The 17,049-nt window shown below is 33.4% G+C and overlaps 1 protein-coding gene across 1 annotated transcript in view; it reads left to right on the plus strand.

Annotated features, from left to right (window-relative positions):
- The first annotated feature begins 13,942 nt into the window (after positions 1–13,942).
- Positions 13,943–17,049, plus strand: part of Zip99C (Zinc transporter Zip99C) — a 91,170-nt gene continuing 88,063 nt past the window's right edge. Inside the window, exon 1 of the mRNA XM_085817253.1 lies at positions 13,943–14,343. Coding sequence (XP_085673379.1) covers positions 14,091–14,343 — 253 coding nt within the window. The 5' untranslated portion in view covers positions 13,943–14,090. The remainder of the gene's footprint in view (positions 14,344–17,049) is intronic.

Here is a 17,049-nt window from a genome sequence, read left to right on the forward strand (position 1 = left end):
AGCACAATAGAACTGTCCTGAAAATTCAATGTGGCCTTCGCGGCTTTTAAAAACTCCATACCTAAAATAAGTGGACTTTGCAAGTTTTTTACTACAAAAATTAATACTTTAAGGCTTTCATTTTGAACCTGTATCTTTAAATATAGTTTTCCGATACATTGACAAGTTTGTCCTTGCGCTGCTATGATTTCTGTGTTTTTATTTTTAAATAATATCAACCTATTAAAAGTTCTTAAAAAAATATCACTCCTAAAATTACCTCCTGTATCGATGAGGGCTTCTACAGGTACATCGCCAACCAGGACTTGTATAATTGGTAACTGTGAGTTCTTTACGATGACCGTATTTAAGTGTCTTCTTGAGGGTTTTTTCAAAACTTCCGGGGTCTGGACACTCGCTTTCACAAGCCCCTCTACCCGTTTAAAGCTTTCCTTTCAACTTCTGCCTTCTGGGTACGCGGACGGTTGTTTTCAAATTTCCTTTTTGGGCCTTGACCTTCGAGCTTCGATGAGTTAGCTTGATAGCTCTTTCCCCCATAAGAGCGGTTTGCATTTCTGGTCTGCTCATTTGAAGATTGCCTTCGAATACTTTGAGAATGCGATTCCCCTCTAGCTTTTTCCGCTATTCTGCGATTTTGGAACTTGACCGCCAATTCGAAGAGCTCCTGCAATGTGCTAGGGTTTTTAATTTCGAAGTAGTTTTGAACAGCAGGTAACTCTTTTGGTAAGATTATTTCAATAATCTCCACTTCGGGTTTCTTCCCATACAGCATATCCGTCAGCTTAATTTTTCGCAGAATAAAGTCCGTCAGTTCTTCTATATCCCGTTGATAAAAACTATATAGTTCGGCTTCTAGCCTTGCTCGATCTTTCACTATGGGGAAGGCCTTTAATAACGATTTTTTGAAATTTTCAAATGTATATGTCTGGCCTCCGAATTCCCCTAATAAAAATTTGCGAGGCCTGTCCTCTTAGTGCAGATGTGGCGATGGCAACTTTTTGTCTTTCAGGCACAGGGTAGACCTGGAAGTGATTTTCTAGGCCTTCTAGAAATATCACCACCGAATTTTTTCCGTCGAAATTGACGTTTGGCTTGATTGACGCTCTCATCGTCTGGACCAGGTATCCAAATCCTTCCAATTGGCTTGCCATTTCTTGTTGTTGTCCAGCAGCTTCCATCCAATTTTCGGCCATTTCAGTTCGACAAGTGTTCTGGCGCCAATCTAATGTTGCGCGCTTCCAACCTGCACGCAACAATAGTGGTGACTGCTAAGAACTGGAAAGTAGACAAAGTCTTGAGAAGGGTTTAAATCCCTTTTTATTCAACTTTAGAAATTACAAATGCGTGCTCTTGACGCTCACAAACTACGCCGACCCGGTGGTAAAATAAAAATAAGAAACTAAAAAAAGAATAGTAACAAGTGACTAACTACGAGGCTCTCTAAACGTAACTAACCTCACCGCGTTCTAAGATACCGCTGATAATTCAGCAAACTTCTGAATATTACGTTGAAAGATTAACAACCTGCCGAGGCAAGCACACAGGCCGAAACGCGTGGTTCTTCAATTTCTAACTAGCCATCTCCACGCTCGTAAAGAAAGAAAGCACACTTTCGAACTCGTTTCCCTTCTATTTAACTCACTTCCGCTGACAGTTTGAATCCTTGCGCGTTCTACTAAAATTTACATACTCTGGCATTGGCAATTCCAGGGGAAAGTAAGGCTTGACAGGAAAGATAGTTTAAACTTAAAATAAATGTTAGTTAAAATAAATATAAACCCTACAAATTTATATTTCATACAATGCATACTAAATTGAAACTATAAAAATAAAACGCACAAAAAAGTTACTTTTTTTATATAACATGAATGAGAATATGTTAAAATGCAAGGTTATATTATGAAGTACCTTCTATACCAGGGGTGGCCAAAGTGCGGCTCGCGAGCCTGATACGGCTCTCGCAGGCAATTTGTGCGGCTCATGCATATAAAATATGTATATGAGATATGGTAAACTGAATGTATATGAGTACTGAATGTATATGAATGTATATGTATATGAGATATGGTAAACTGAATGTATATCTGCTCATGTATATGAGATATGGTAAACTGAAACTATTCAGTGTCCAAAAGGAAGTAATTAATTAATTTAAACTCTTTTTACAAAGTTATCAGGGATTTCTTTCTATTTAAAACCTCCTCTACTACTTCTATAATGATGTAAATATGAAGTTATGGCTTTTAGAAAATCTAGATGTGGCTCTCCAACATTCCTGAATTCAAACGTGCGGCTCTCACTGACATGAAGTTTGGCTAACCCTGTTATATGCAATATAACTTGAATCCGTGGCATCTACAGCGTCGAAAATATTTAAAAAACGCTGGCGCTGGAGGCTCCTGAAAGAACTTTTCGAGTCTAGTACCTCACGCTGCTTTAATAGAAATGGGAGGGGAAAATGTTATGGGAGGGAAAAAAATAAATAAATAAAACACCTCATACACGACAGATGAAAAACTAGTTATGGTATCAGCCAGAAATAATGGTTGTTGATTTTGAGTGACCCTAATCATTTCATTATAGAAGCCGGAAGAAAAAACATACCTACAATTATAATTTTAACAATGAATGGGAAGAGAAATATGCTTTCATTATTTTTAATTTTATGCAAACAAAATGTATTTGTTAAATTTATGGTTCAGCAACTGTTGAAAGAAAAAGCAACATTGAGCAGCATCATATAAAATATGATACTAAATATCCTTCTAACAACAATCTGAGAAATTCTTCACACATTTGGAGCAATCTGCAAGAACTTTCCTTTTGATGTTTTACAATAAGTTCTGGAATGCAAAACTCAATATCCCAGCGAATTAGCAGAAAGCAATGGTCATTCCGATTCTGAAGCCAGGAAAACCACCTGAAGATATAGAATCGTACAGACCAATCTCACTGACTTCCATTATAGTCAAGACGTTTGAAAGAATGATAACTGCAAGACTAAGTTTTTGGCTGGAGCCAAACGAGATTCTGGCAGAACAACAGACTGGTTTCGGAAAAGGCATGACAATTACTAATTCAATTTTGAAGTTGGTTCACAAAATTAAAACCAGTTTCAATTTGGGAAGAAGCTCCTTGGCTCTCTTTGTTGATTTCCAGGGAGCCTACCACTCAATATGAAGAAGGAGTTGACGCAATATTGACTTCTAAACAAACTTCACGTTTATAAAATTGGCGGAAAAATGTATAACTGATACAAAGTTTTTATCCCAAAGATGGGCGAAGACCAGATGGAACGAGCAGGAATCAAATTACAAACGAAGTAAATTAGGTCTGCCTCAAGGAAAAGTTAGCAGCCGCACCCTCTTTAACACTAATATAAATGATTTGGTAACCAAGTTAAAAAGATTTAAAGGCATTAATATCTGTATGTTCGCAGACGATGTTGTTATTTGGACAGAAGCAGAAAATTTCAGAAAATATGAAGACCAAAGGAAAAGACTTGAAACTATAATGAATAATGCACTTGAAGTCCTGCAGACCTGGTCCAAAGATGATGATTATAAATAAAAACAAAACAGTTTACCAGTTCTTCTGCCTGAGGCACGTGAATACAGACTTTGAATTAAAAATAGACAACGCTATTCCTTAAAGCAGCACTGGTACCACATATCTAGATGTAGTGCTAGACAACAAATTAAACTTTACTAATCATGTGAATACTGTTATAGAAAAAGTAAGGAAAAGTTCTTCAATTTTGAAAAGGCTAGCCGGTACCAAATGGAGTAGCTTACAGACTATCCTAAATAAAACTTACAACACTTACATTAAATCTATTTTCAAATATGGAAGTGAGGTGTTAACACAAGGGTGTTAACACAAGGGAAAATTAACTCTTTGGAAAGGGCCCAAAGTAAAGCTCTTCGGATAATCACAGAAGCGGTGAAAACTACCCCGATTACAGCTATGCAAAGCTATACTTCCAACCCCATCAATTGCTACTGAAATCAAGAAACAAGCAGTTGGTACATTTGTTAAAATGAAAGCATCGCATAGAGCCCAATGGCTGAACGAATGCAATCCGACTACTATGAAGACCCAAGTGTCTCCCCTAGAGACTTGTGAGAAATTATTACAAGAAACAGATGAAAACAAACCAATGCATCGTAATAAGGTCATGGTTAATCCCCTTGAATATACTGACATCAGATACCAGCTAGATATGAATGACTTGGAAAAGAAAAACATTTCTGATGCAATATTAAAATCAAACACATTATCTATGTTATATGAACAATACCGTGAACTTGAAAGGACTAGAGTATATACTGGTGGCTCTAAAATACAAGACAACACTGGGGCTGGTGTACACAGTAAACTGTTTTCCCAATGCATTCCTGTGAGACACTTCATGTCGAATTTTGATGCAAAGATCCTTGCAATCTCCCTGGCTCTTGTGAACTTCAAAATAAAGATCGATTGCTTCTCTAAAGCAGTTATTCCAAAGCAGCCATCCAGGCTGTAGTTATAAAGATATACCCAGATTATTTCAGAAATAAGACAAACCGTAAACTCTCTTTATAAATACAACAAAACAATCGGTTTTTCAATGGATCCCTTCACGTGTAGGTATCGACGGTAACGGAAAGGTAGACTCACTAGCCAAGAGAGGAACACTTGAGCCACAAGACAGCAAACCACTTCCTCCAGAGTCACTTAAAAAGCATATTTTTGAGAAATTAATGGATACTCTTAAATCCGATCAGGCAGCAAAATCAATAGGCAAATCCTGGGCTAACATTCGAGACACATGGGAAACGTTTTGTCAAAAACTCTTTAAAGAGGCTGTGGCAAACTTCAGACTGCAAAGAGGCCACGATTGCATGACACGTTATCTTAATAAAATTGACATCCTTACAAATTTTCAATTCGGGCATCATGAATCCAGAGCATATTCTTATATGCCCAGAACTATATAAAGAGTCTCAGAAACGTGGTGAAGATTAGTAAACTATACTGGAATGCCAGAGCTTTCATAAACTCCTTGTAAAGATTACATCTCTTGTGTTCCTTTTCTTGTTTAAATTTTTAACTTTTTACTTTCTTCCCATGTTCATTTATTCTGATTCTTGCTTTAAATGTTTTTTTTTTTTTTTATTATATATCATTATTCTTGTGTAATACTTGAGCTGTTTTATATGTTTGGATTGATCTTTCCAATAAAGCTATATGTAACAAATTAAGAAATCTAAGAAAATATAAAGTGAAAGAATTTAAAAGTGCATTCAATGCCCAACAATCAGTGTTTACCAAGCTGGCAAATAGTAAAAGGTTGCTATTATTGCATCATTTCAGATTGATCAAAATTTTTCAAGATCTCAGAATCTCAACTTTGATTGCTAAAATCAAAGTTTCAGGATAACAAATATCTAGAATGACTGCATGAATTTAACGATAATATCGTTAAGTACCAGAAAAAATAAGCTCGTAGAAGACGCGCAGTGTTAAGTTTCAGATTAATATGCTCTTCATGTATTTAATTTGCATTCTAGGGAATTTTTAATAAATAGAAACATAAAGAGTATGTAATTACACTTTTTCTTTAACATATTACACCACGCATTTTTATAAATTATGTATTATGTACATTTATAATTGAAACATCAAAACTGCAATTGGTTCGCCAGAATTTTTTTAAATTCTCAACTGACCTGTGTCAAGTTAAAGTTCGAGCACAAATGTTTCATATCATAATGCCATAACATTTATAGTGATTTTTAATCACAGTTTTTTATATACAAGAAAATAAATAATATGTGTTCAGTTTTGAAATGAAAATAAATAAATAAAAAAGTAAAAATAAAAAAATAGAAAGTATATTTTTGATAATTCAAGCAAAAAAACTAACTTTTAAAAGTCTTAATTATAAAACAATATAAAACAATTAATTACAAAAATGGATGCGCAATAACGATGAGATGATGGACTGTAATATGCACATTAAAGGCAACACTTAAAAAGACGTCGTCCACACGACGAGACAATACTTTTCAGTTTAAGCACTAAAGACCACAGCAGCAGCAAACTCCAGAATGGATTACACTAGTACATACAAACTAGACTCGTTACCATGACAACCGTAAATGAAATCATGAAGAGGTAGCGCCATCCATTGTCATCAAGACACACTACAAATTCTCTTGGTAGCATAAAAAACTAAACATAACCCCCCGGCCTTAAAGCTTTCTACGGGTTCAATAAAGACAAAACAGTTTTGCAGCCCTTAATTCTGCCGTTCTGACATCGGCCCTGATTCGCTTACTATTTGAATCTGGCATCGGCCCTGATCGCTATACTCTTTATATTTGAGATGCAAATTGATGAAGATATATGGACCCTGTAACCGTTACTGCTCGGAGTTGTAAAGAAGGTTCCAAATTTTGAGTTTTCTAGGCCAAAAGGGACGTTAGTCCTGAGTCGGATATTAGTCTCGAAAGGGCACTTTGCTTTGAATCACTATGAACTGCATATCACTTTTCAGATGTTTGCCACCAAATACTATCGCCCTATATTATATTTAGAGAAATTAAATAATGAAGAATCTGCGTGAATGTTTCTCGCTTTGCAAAAAATCATCGGACATACAGCCATCTAATTCTGAGTAACGTAGTCCTCCATCCGAACATGGGGAATTCCGAATTTGTTTTATTATCCATATCATATTTTGTAAAACTTTCAGGAATTGTTGATTAACAAATTCAACGATTTTAATAAGAGCAGTGGCAACACTGAGTACGGGGGAAAAAAATTAAAAAAGCATTTTTATCTCCAGCGCGCCAGAATGTCTATTGGACAAAAAGACAAAAAAAAAAAAAAAAAAAAAAGAAAAAAGGATTAGTAGGAGTGAGTGTAACAGCAGACTGATAGAATGCGAGCTTAGCGAGCGCGTAAAAGAACCTTAAAACCTTAACGAACCCTTTTGTGCCACCGTTAAAATCTGAGCCTTCCGGTTTTTTTTTTTTTATTTATTATTATTATTATTATTAACGTTTTGTTGTTTAGATTTACTAATTAAATAATTATTCCAAGGTTGCAAGAAATGGTTGCATGAACAGTGGCGTAGCTAAGGTGGGGCAAGGGGGGACATCCGGGCGCAGCATCCAAGGGGCGCCAAACTGATGCTACGAAATTTTTTAATGAAATGATTTCCATTCTTGGCACACAGAAAGGGACGCAAATTCTTCAGTTGTCCCCGGGCGCTGGAAACTCTAGCTACGCCCCTGTGCATGAATTAAGAATTTAATTCCAAAATCTTATTGCCTAATGTGACGCACGGCGTTAAAGGCATCATGGTTGATGGATGTTTCGCTGCCTTTATGGAAAATAATGTGGATTGGTATAAATATGTAAACATTCTTAATGAAAACCTGAACGCGCTTGTGGTTATGACACATCTACCCTGAAGATATCAAAGCTTCTGCATACTTTTTGGACTTAAATCCTATGGAACATATATGGAGGAAAAATATAATGAAACATGATATTTCATGTTTCATGAAACATGAAATATCATGTTTTATATGATATTTATGAAATATAATGAAACATGATAAATATAATGAAACAGTGGCTTGGAGGAAAAATATAATGAAACATGATATTTCTTGGAAAGCTGTACTCAGAATGTTTTAAATAGGAATGGAGCAAATGGAACGCATTCTTACCCCAAAAGATTAGATGAATCCGTGCTAAGGGGCATAAAATGGTGTAATCTTAACAAGGGGATATCCAACAAAATTTTGAATGTCCTGTTATTTTCATGCTTTTACTAAATATAAAATCTTTGGCAAAACAGTCGGAACACTTATGTGAGTTCTTTTTCAGAATTTTTAAAATGAATTATATTTTCTTTTTGCTAAAGATGCTTTGCCCAAGTTTTTTTACTTTTTTAAAAACAAGTAGTTTGAGGTGATCAGTGGTGAATGTGAAAAAAAATGAAGTGATTTAGCTGATATTTAGTCACTGATGTTTGCTCATAAAACCGAAAAACAGAAGGGTTCGAAAGCAAATATGCCTACTGTATATTTTTTGGATATTTAAGTGTTGTTAAGTTACGAGCTGCTTCTTTTAAATTAACTAAATTATATTAGTTTTTCATCCATTAGAAAATAAAAATCGAAAGACATCTCGTTTAATTTTTCATACTTCCATTTTGTTGGTGAGATTAAAACATCTATCACTTCTTTTACTTCTACAGTAAAATAATACTTATGAAAATTTATTCTCGAGTTAAGTGATTCTTGACTATCCAATTTACTAACTTTTCTTTTTCGTTTCTTTTCAAGTTTTATTGATAGATTCCAGTCTAAGCTAAATTTCTGATAAAGCTAAATTTCCACATTTCTCAAGAATATTTTCCCCTATGTGCTGTAAATAAAATTATTATTCGTATATTGTAATTGCTTTTCAGTTTAATTCGATACAGCACAAATTATCTAAGAAAAGAATGTCATTATGGAAAACTTTCTGAGAATATAACTGGCTCTTATTTACGCTATACATGCGAAAACTACGAAAGCCGGTTCAATGGTGTTCAGTTAATACTGCAAAATGCTATTATTTTCAGCTCACTGCAATGATATGATCATTTGTATAAATATAAAGCAATAGTAGCTAACGAAAATTATATAAAATACGATATATTCATTTTCTTGTCTCACTTTAAATGTTAAATGCTGCCCAGACAAGTGGTTAGTGACTCTGAATACAGTACCGAAGGGGCCGAGTTCGAATCCCGGAGAAGGCATAGGTGGCAACGATGGCCCACTTATTAAGTGTCTCCATAAATAAAGTGACCACTCCTTCCGGCATTAGTAGTGATCAATGCCTATAATGGCTTAATGCCCGCCATTTGGGGGGGGACTAATTAATTTTAAATCGGGAATAATTAAATAAATTTTCGATTTGGTTAGCTTCGATTTGGCAACTAAAGTACAGCAGGAAAGGGCCATCTGCCTAAGGGAAAGAATGTACGTAGAGGACTTTCCAAGAGAAATGGCTCGTGTTCGTGTGTTACAAGGCATTCATGGCAACACGAAAGCATTCATGTAATTGCCTGTTCGCCGAGTATGAACCTAGATCGAAGTATTAGCATTCATAGCCGCAATTCATTTCTAAGAGCCTTAGTTATAACAGAGTATTACAGCCTTATTCTGTTACTTAATATCAATTATTCTAGCTAACATAGTTTGCCCTAGCACTTCCAGAGCAAAACTTAAAATTTTAATACATTTTTTATTTCTTTTCTATAAAAAAACATCTTATTATTTCATTATAAACATTAGAATAACTCAGAAGAAGAGAAGACGTCTCTTACTTTATCTCTTCATATTCCAGTCTTAACAGAAAATGTTCTATGGTAAGATTCGTTTAATTGATGTAGATACAGTTGTAACTATTTCAGCATGAACATAAACGAAACGAACCAACTGCACAGTTTTGAAGTCATAAACGAAACCAACTGCACAGTTTTGAAGGAAACTAAACATGGATGCATCGTTACAGAAGCTCAGAATATACGCATTGTTCCAAGATATATTTTATAATGATAAATGGAGCAAGTCAAAACTTTATAACGAAAATGGAGAAAGAGATTTATAATACCGTTTAATTTTCATAAGCTTTTATTTAGCTCACTCATGGTGTTTGTCGCTATGGTCAAAAGTTTGTCAGCCATTTTTTATTTTTAAGCTACATCATAATAAAATTGAAATTAAAATTTTGCCCACATAATGTTTTCATATGACAATACAATGTGGTGCGAGGAGTTTTTCCAACTCTGACTTGGAATTATGACAATACAATGTGGTGCGAGGAATTTTTCCAACTCTGACTTGGAATTTTTTTAATTAAATGTTTAAATGATTTTACTCATATATCTTCGTTTAGCAAAGGAGCTAAAATTCTCGGAATTTCAGTGTTCGCAACATCAGATAGAGCGGCAGAAAAAATCTTTTAAATGAAGTTTGTGTGAGATTTTAACACAATTTCGGTTTCTTTTTCTGGGGAAAGGAGGCAAAATTTTTGGAATATTTTGATATAACAGAATTAATGGAAGAATAAGTGTGATAATTCATTGTTGAAAATTTATTTTTAAGCTGAATAATTTGATTGATAACGGGAAGAAAATAAGGAAAGTTTTAATAAAATAAGTTTATTTAAAATTCAGATCATTAATAAACTAAATGGAGAAAAAAAATGTTATAGTTCAATGAGAACAAAAGATTAAATAATTTTCTTTACAAAGTTCTGCAGTTTTATATCGCACATAATAATACCTGGGAGCTTAAATAACGAAATCAAATGATCGGGTAAACGTTGATTTTTTAGCAACATTGCTAAAATTAGAAGCCATTATCTTTATAAATTTATCAAGGGCGCCCACGCTTCTACACCATTCGCGATGTAAAATTATAGATGAATTTTGTGAACATTGTTATTTAATCTGTTGTTCCCATTAAGCTAAAAGATAAATTATTTTTCTCCTTTTAGTTCATTAATGATTCTATTAGTTTTAAATAAAAGCTTATTTTGTAAAACCTCTGAACGTAATTTACATATATTCTCTGAATTTAAATGATATTGCAAATTAGTTCGCATTAATAATTGATCTTTTATTTGCATACAATTAAATTTTCATAATTTAAAATTTTAATTTAAATTAGCTTTAAACGAATGAGAGAATAATTTATATATATATAAGCTATCCTACTTGAATATCTATATCCTATTCCGATGAACTTTTGAGCATTAGGCTTCCCTGAAACATAGAAACAATACTTAGTTCGTGAATTTGGATATTATTGTTTTGTTGTTACCGCGAAATGAGAGCGGTAAGAGCTATAGTTCAGATTAAAGGAAGACAGTAGAGAATTACTGATGTCGACAACATGGGCACGTTAAATCTATTCAACTGATTTCCGTAAAGGTAAACTTACTTGATTACGACAATTCAAAAAATAAATTTTAATGTTAGAAAACGGTATATACAGTACTCGGTCGCCACAGTAAGGTCCGAAAAGGAAATTAATTTCCTAATTCTTCTCTTAAATCAGCTTTTTGCAATGCAAAATTCTGATTTAAGAGAAGCAGCATATTTTGCAGCATATTATGTTGTCACTATATAAGTTATTTGTCCCACCTTCCTAACGTGCCTTCGTGGTGTAGTGGTTCTGCACACTGGGCCGGTGTATTCCAGAGATCCGTGGTTCGATTCCCGGCGAAGGCGTTGCATATTTTTCAATCAGTTGTTGCTTGCCTTTAAGGCCAGAGGTTTAGTCCTCTCGATACTTAAAACGTATTGTAGTTTCGGCAGTTTGCATACTACATACGTAATCTTTTAAAAGGCCAGTCTTATTGTTAGGCATTTGTAAACTAATTCAAAGTTAGCTTTTATTTAGAATTTTAGTTAGTAGCTTTATATTTTTACGGTCAGAGCACAAGTGGTTGGTCTCTGTATCCCGAAGTGCGGGAGCACCAGTGATCTTATACAGAAGGGTTAAGTCCACCCTTCCTGCTGGTGTTGTCTATTCCACGCATATTTGAACATAGCTTGAATAAGATCCCTGTTCCTATTCAGGATACATCACGTTTCCAAAGCAAATAAAAAGACATACTAGTTCTGACAACTAGACTGAGTCAAAATGTGAATCGAGAGGCGCTATCCTGACCGAGGAGATGGCTACAAAAAGAATGACTAACGTCTTCAGACCCCATCATATGTCAGGCCCAGTCGGGATTCTCTGAGGATACTGGCAAGAGCAGGAAAGAATCATCCTGCTGAGTGCCGGGAAGATCACCAAAGTACCAAAGTATATATCAGATGGGCAACTATTATTAACACAGAGAAAGAAAGCAGCATAAAAAAATGCAGTGATTTTGAATTATTATAAATAGTGTTGCTTAAATAGACTTTGTTGCTTTAAATATGTTTTAAAAATAAGTCTTTTTGAGCTTTTTCAAAGTTGAAAGTTAATAATTATAATTAATTTTTTTAATGAATTTCTAATTTTTCATAGCTAATTTGGAGCTTCTTATTTTCCAATTGCGGCAAGGGCCTCACTCGCATCCCTCTTATTCCGGCTGTGCTAACTATACCGTTTCGAGAACGAATTAAATACATGGACCTTATAAGAGATAAGTTTCTTATAAGGTCCATGATTAAACACGGATACAGCAGGATGTCAAAGACTTCACTCATGAGTCTCATTCAAAGGCAAACTTTATTGGAAAAAAAGAAGCAACAAACTAATACGTTTTACTTTCAGTCTTATGCAACTGCATAAGATTCTCAAGCAAATAATAAAATAAATTAGTTAATTTATACTTAAGTAATTTTATGTTTATTATATCGACTCTACGCTGAGTAAAATGAAAACTGAAAGGCGACAGCCTGACTAAGTAGATAACTCGGGTTAGAGCTCTTACATTATAGCAAAGGGCATAAGGGCTATTTGCTTGAAGGAAGGTATACTCGCGTGGAGGACATTTTAAGGGATATTTTACTGGTCCATATTCACTTACACTGGGGAAAAACGTGAAAACTCCAAAGCATAGGATTTGAACCGAGTCCTAACTACCAGTGTTAGTGATTTTACCGCTTGGCAGTTGGAGAGAGCAGATGAGTGGGAAAAAATTATTAATAGAAGCCATGTTTTTGGCTATACAGCACCGATAATGAAAAGCCGTGTCCGTAACATAGTACGCTTTTTATTGCTTAAATGTGATAATTTGGAATTGTGCTTATTGATGCGCTTACAGTTTTGAAAGTTAGCATACTTAATTCCTTTTTTAAAAAGGTATTTATGATTTTTTGCAGCTCATCTGACGGCCTACCAATTCTATTCCCCTAAGGCAAGTACCTCACTTGTCTCATCCTTGTCCCAGACTTACCCGTTGCTATTCTCAATCTTTTTATGTGAGAAGTGGTTTCTTAAAAATCGCTTATTAAATTTTAATTCATCTCTTTTGATTTTATTTAAATTTAATTACTTTAATTTTCAATTATTTTAATAATTAATGATAAATTAATTATGAATTAATTAAATAATAATTATCGATTAAATAATAATTAATGAATATTAATTATTTAATTTGATACTCATTAACTATTTAATTTTTAAATTATTAATGATTTTATTAGTAATTTTATATATTTATTTACTTTTGTTCCTCTTGCCTGACGGTCCTCCATTGGGATCTGGCACTTCTACTTTTAGAAATTAAGCCCCGGAGTCGATAGAAAGATTCATTTTTAAGATCATAATCAGAATTCTCTCTCGAAAAACTAACTGATCTCTATGGCCCCTTCGAGCCATCATCAGTTCTGTTACGTGATTCCATTGTTTTGGTTATTTATTGATTTAATAAATTATTAATTAATAGCATTGTATTAAATTCATTAATACTTTTTACAAATAAAATATATCCAAAAGAATGTGCGTCTTAAGAATTTGTTGCAAAAAGATTTATTTCATTTGAAAAATTAAGGAAATGTTGTATTGTTACTTACAAAACAGACATAATTAAATATTTAACCATTAAATTAGTTTATTTATCAGAAAATATTATTTTAATATAATTGTTACAACATAAATTGGGTTATTATAAAACATTCTCTTTTAAAATATTTTATGAAATAAAAATATTATGATTACACTTTTGCATCTCTTTCACCATGGTTGTATAATGTTATAAATGAAACACTATGTACTCCATAATACAGAGTTAGTCATACATATTCTTTTACAGAATATCAGATATTTAGAGCTATTTTTTGAGTTGAAACTCCAGGGAGAGGAATATGTATGCTAGTACTCAAAATAAGCAACAGATGGCGACACTTTGCTGCTAACCTTGATTAGTAGTTGTTAATTCAGCTAAGGGAAGGGGGAAGCCAGTGACGGAAAACAGAGTGGTCAGCAAGACAGCTCTTCATCATCTTCTGTGATGTGAGTTGCTATGGTCTTAATCAGGCTCATTACGAATCTGATCTACCTTGTGTAAGGCTTGTCATCATCACTTATTTAATTATGTACAAACTATGCTTATGTTCTCTTTCTTTGTACTATTTACATCTCGCAACGGCGGCTACAGAAGTGACCGATTGCTCTACAAACTGCGAGTCTTCAGTATATTGGTTTCAGGATCTATTCTTCAATGGATTATCTGATAATAATCGTTATCAGACTTGGATTTTATCTATTCTAGCATCCTGTGTAATCGGATTGACTGGTATTGTGCCATTAATAATTTTCGTTCCTAGCAGAGAGCTTAACTATCAAGGTAAATGTTTAAACTGTTTTGAAATAAAGAATCTAAATTAATTTTAATGAATTTAGTACATTATATAATGTTTTTTTCCTGGTAATTTAACATACAGACAGAAGAATTGCTATTAATTTTATGTAAAATTGTTTTTAAATTTGACTGCTGTAATTTCATAATGCAAAGTCAGTCCTTAAATCTTGTTTATTTTAATTGCACACTTTTAGTAAACTGTTTAAAAATAATGCCATATCAAGTTCTATGATTGCTAGATTTATTATTGTTTGACACATTGTGAATATATATTTCGTTATTTTAAATATAATGCACAGTGTTTATATAATTTTGATTATTAATAGTGAATTGTAAAAAGTACTAATTGCGTTATGTGGTTTACTTTCCTCTCCTCGGATAAATTATATGCTATGCTTATAGAGTAATATATTGAAGTATTTCTGACAGATGTAGGAATACATTCCTTTGAGTATGGAACTCGATTCGATCGAATTAGTAATTACTAAGTTATGTAACATTTCTTTAAGTAGGAAAAAAATATTGTTTTGGCCTATAACTGTAGTACGTACTGCAATCGTCTACAACTTGATATAGTATATTGATATTATTCGGGGTTGTTAACTAGAAAAGCTGCATATTCCTTACTTTCCCATTGCAATCCTTGCTTTGCCTTCTCAAGTTTGTTTACGTTCGGAGTCCTTCGGTGGATGCACGTCTAGTAAATTGGACAGAACTTTCTGGCGGCAATTTCTCTCGTTAATTATTGATTTGTTGTTCATTGCGTATTCTTTCAGTCAATAATGTCTGGTCAAATTTGAAGTAGCTATACTTCAAATTTAAGTATAGCAACGTCAACAAATTAAATATATGTAAAATGAATGTTAAATCTTGAATTAGGCATGTCTGATCTGTTTGATTTCATATTTTTGTCATTAATTGTTTTAAAAAACAGCGCCATGTATTATAAAAAATCAAAAGCGCCGTTAGATTTTACTCATTGCTATAATTTTCGAATATTTGATAAAAAGAACGAATTTATAAATGTAGGAAGTGTTATAGATGCTGCGGGAAAAAAACTTAGTTTTCACTTCAAAAACATAAATGCAATTCATAACGGGCGAATCAAAACGCCCCTTAAAAAATGTCAGTTTTCTCTTCAGAGTGTTAGAAAAATAAATGCAATTTATAACGAGAGAATAAAAACACAGTAAAAGATTGTAAAACTAAATTTGTGGCGACGGTGAAACATGAAAATGATTTTAATTTATAAGGAAATGTCAAAAAGATAAAGTAAATAACAACAAAATAACAGTGTAAAATATCTGTGCGTGAAATATAATTCATTAAAATACTTTTCTGAAATAATACTAATCTGAATAATTATAAAAAACTAAACAGTTTTTGCATATATAGGTAGATCCATTTTGTTTAGGACAATTGCTGCCAAAATGAAAGATCATGTTGCTTGTAAAAGTACAAGCTGTTCACAGCATTGAACGGCAAATTTCCTGACATAGATTTACAAATTTTGATTCCGTTTTACAGAAATATATGCTGATATGTTACATATAAGAATATATTCAAGTTTAAATTAGGAGAGAAAGCACTAACTTGATTTTTCTATATGATTAATATTTTACTTATAATAACTTCATGTTTGGAAACGTTAATGGTTATAAACAAAGCTACTATGCCAATTAGTTGAAATTCTATAAGAATTGTCTGTCTTTCAGAATGTTGTTGATGCTAGCTGAAAAGAAATCTATAACATCCTGTAACAAGTGTTTTAATTTTTTTTTTTTTTTCTCTTACCATTATAATGTCATGATTATATTGTAGTTTCTTTTACTGGAATTGGGCTCACCAGCGGCCGAGCGGTAAAGTCGCTGAACACTGGTAGTTCGGTCCGAGGTTCAAATCCCGCGAACGAGCTGGCTGCATGGGCGCTTTCGTGGCTTTCCCCATGTGTGACGCGCATACGAGCCAGTTTCCCCTAGAAAGTCCTCCACGAAGGCATCCCTCCTCCTAGGCAGATAGCCCTAGTGTGCTTTGCCATAATTAAATACACACACCTTTTACTGGAATTTAATTTAGTTTTTTTACAAAAAGCTAAAACATTGTTTATCTATGATATTCTATCAATTTTAGCATTATGACAGCTTTATAATTTTACCTTGTATGCATTAGAAATAGCAATATATCAGCTTTCGAAAATAAATTTACGAAAAGGTTAGGATGTATGATCGATTGCCTTATGGAAAATGAAAAATTATCTTAAGTATAGCATATTGATATAGCATTTTAAATACGTTAGTTTTATTAATGTAAGTACTGTATGATTAAAGCTATGAAGAGTTTAAAATCCTTACTTTCTGTCTGCATCGATTTAAAAACTAATCGTCTGCGTGAAAGATTATTTACTCAAAGAGTTGAGTGAAGGTTTGAATGCTGTTCAGGTCAACCAACCAACTGAATCAAAGTCCAGTTGCATGAAGATAAGCTCGGTACAAAGAGTTCACGAGAGTCTAGTCTTCCTTTTATGTTTTGAAAGGGTGTGAGTTCATAAATAGTAAAAATGATAATTTTTTTTTTTTTTGAATGGGAACGCAATACCTTTTATCTTCTGAAACGGTTTATGGTTTGTTGATCTCCATACACGTAGGACGTTGAACTGTTGCCGATCTCCTTATGCGAGGTAAATCTGTATTT

Source organism: Stegodyphus dumicola, chromosome 5, assembly GCF_044657685.1.
Source record: "Stegodyphus dumicola isolate Sdum_Otavi_A_Nest chromosome 5, ASM4465768v1".
NCBI classification, from domain to species: Eukaryota; Metazoa; Arthropoda; class Arachnida; order Araneae; family Eresidae; genus Stegodyphus; species Stegodyphus dumicola.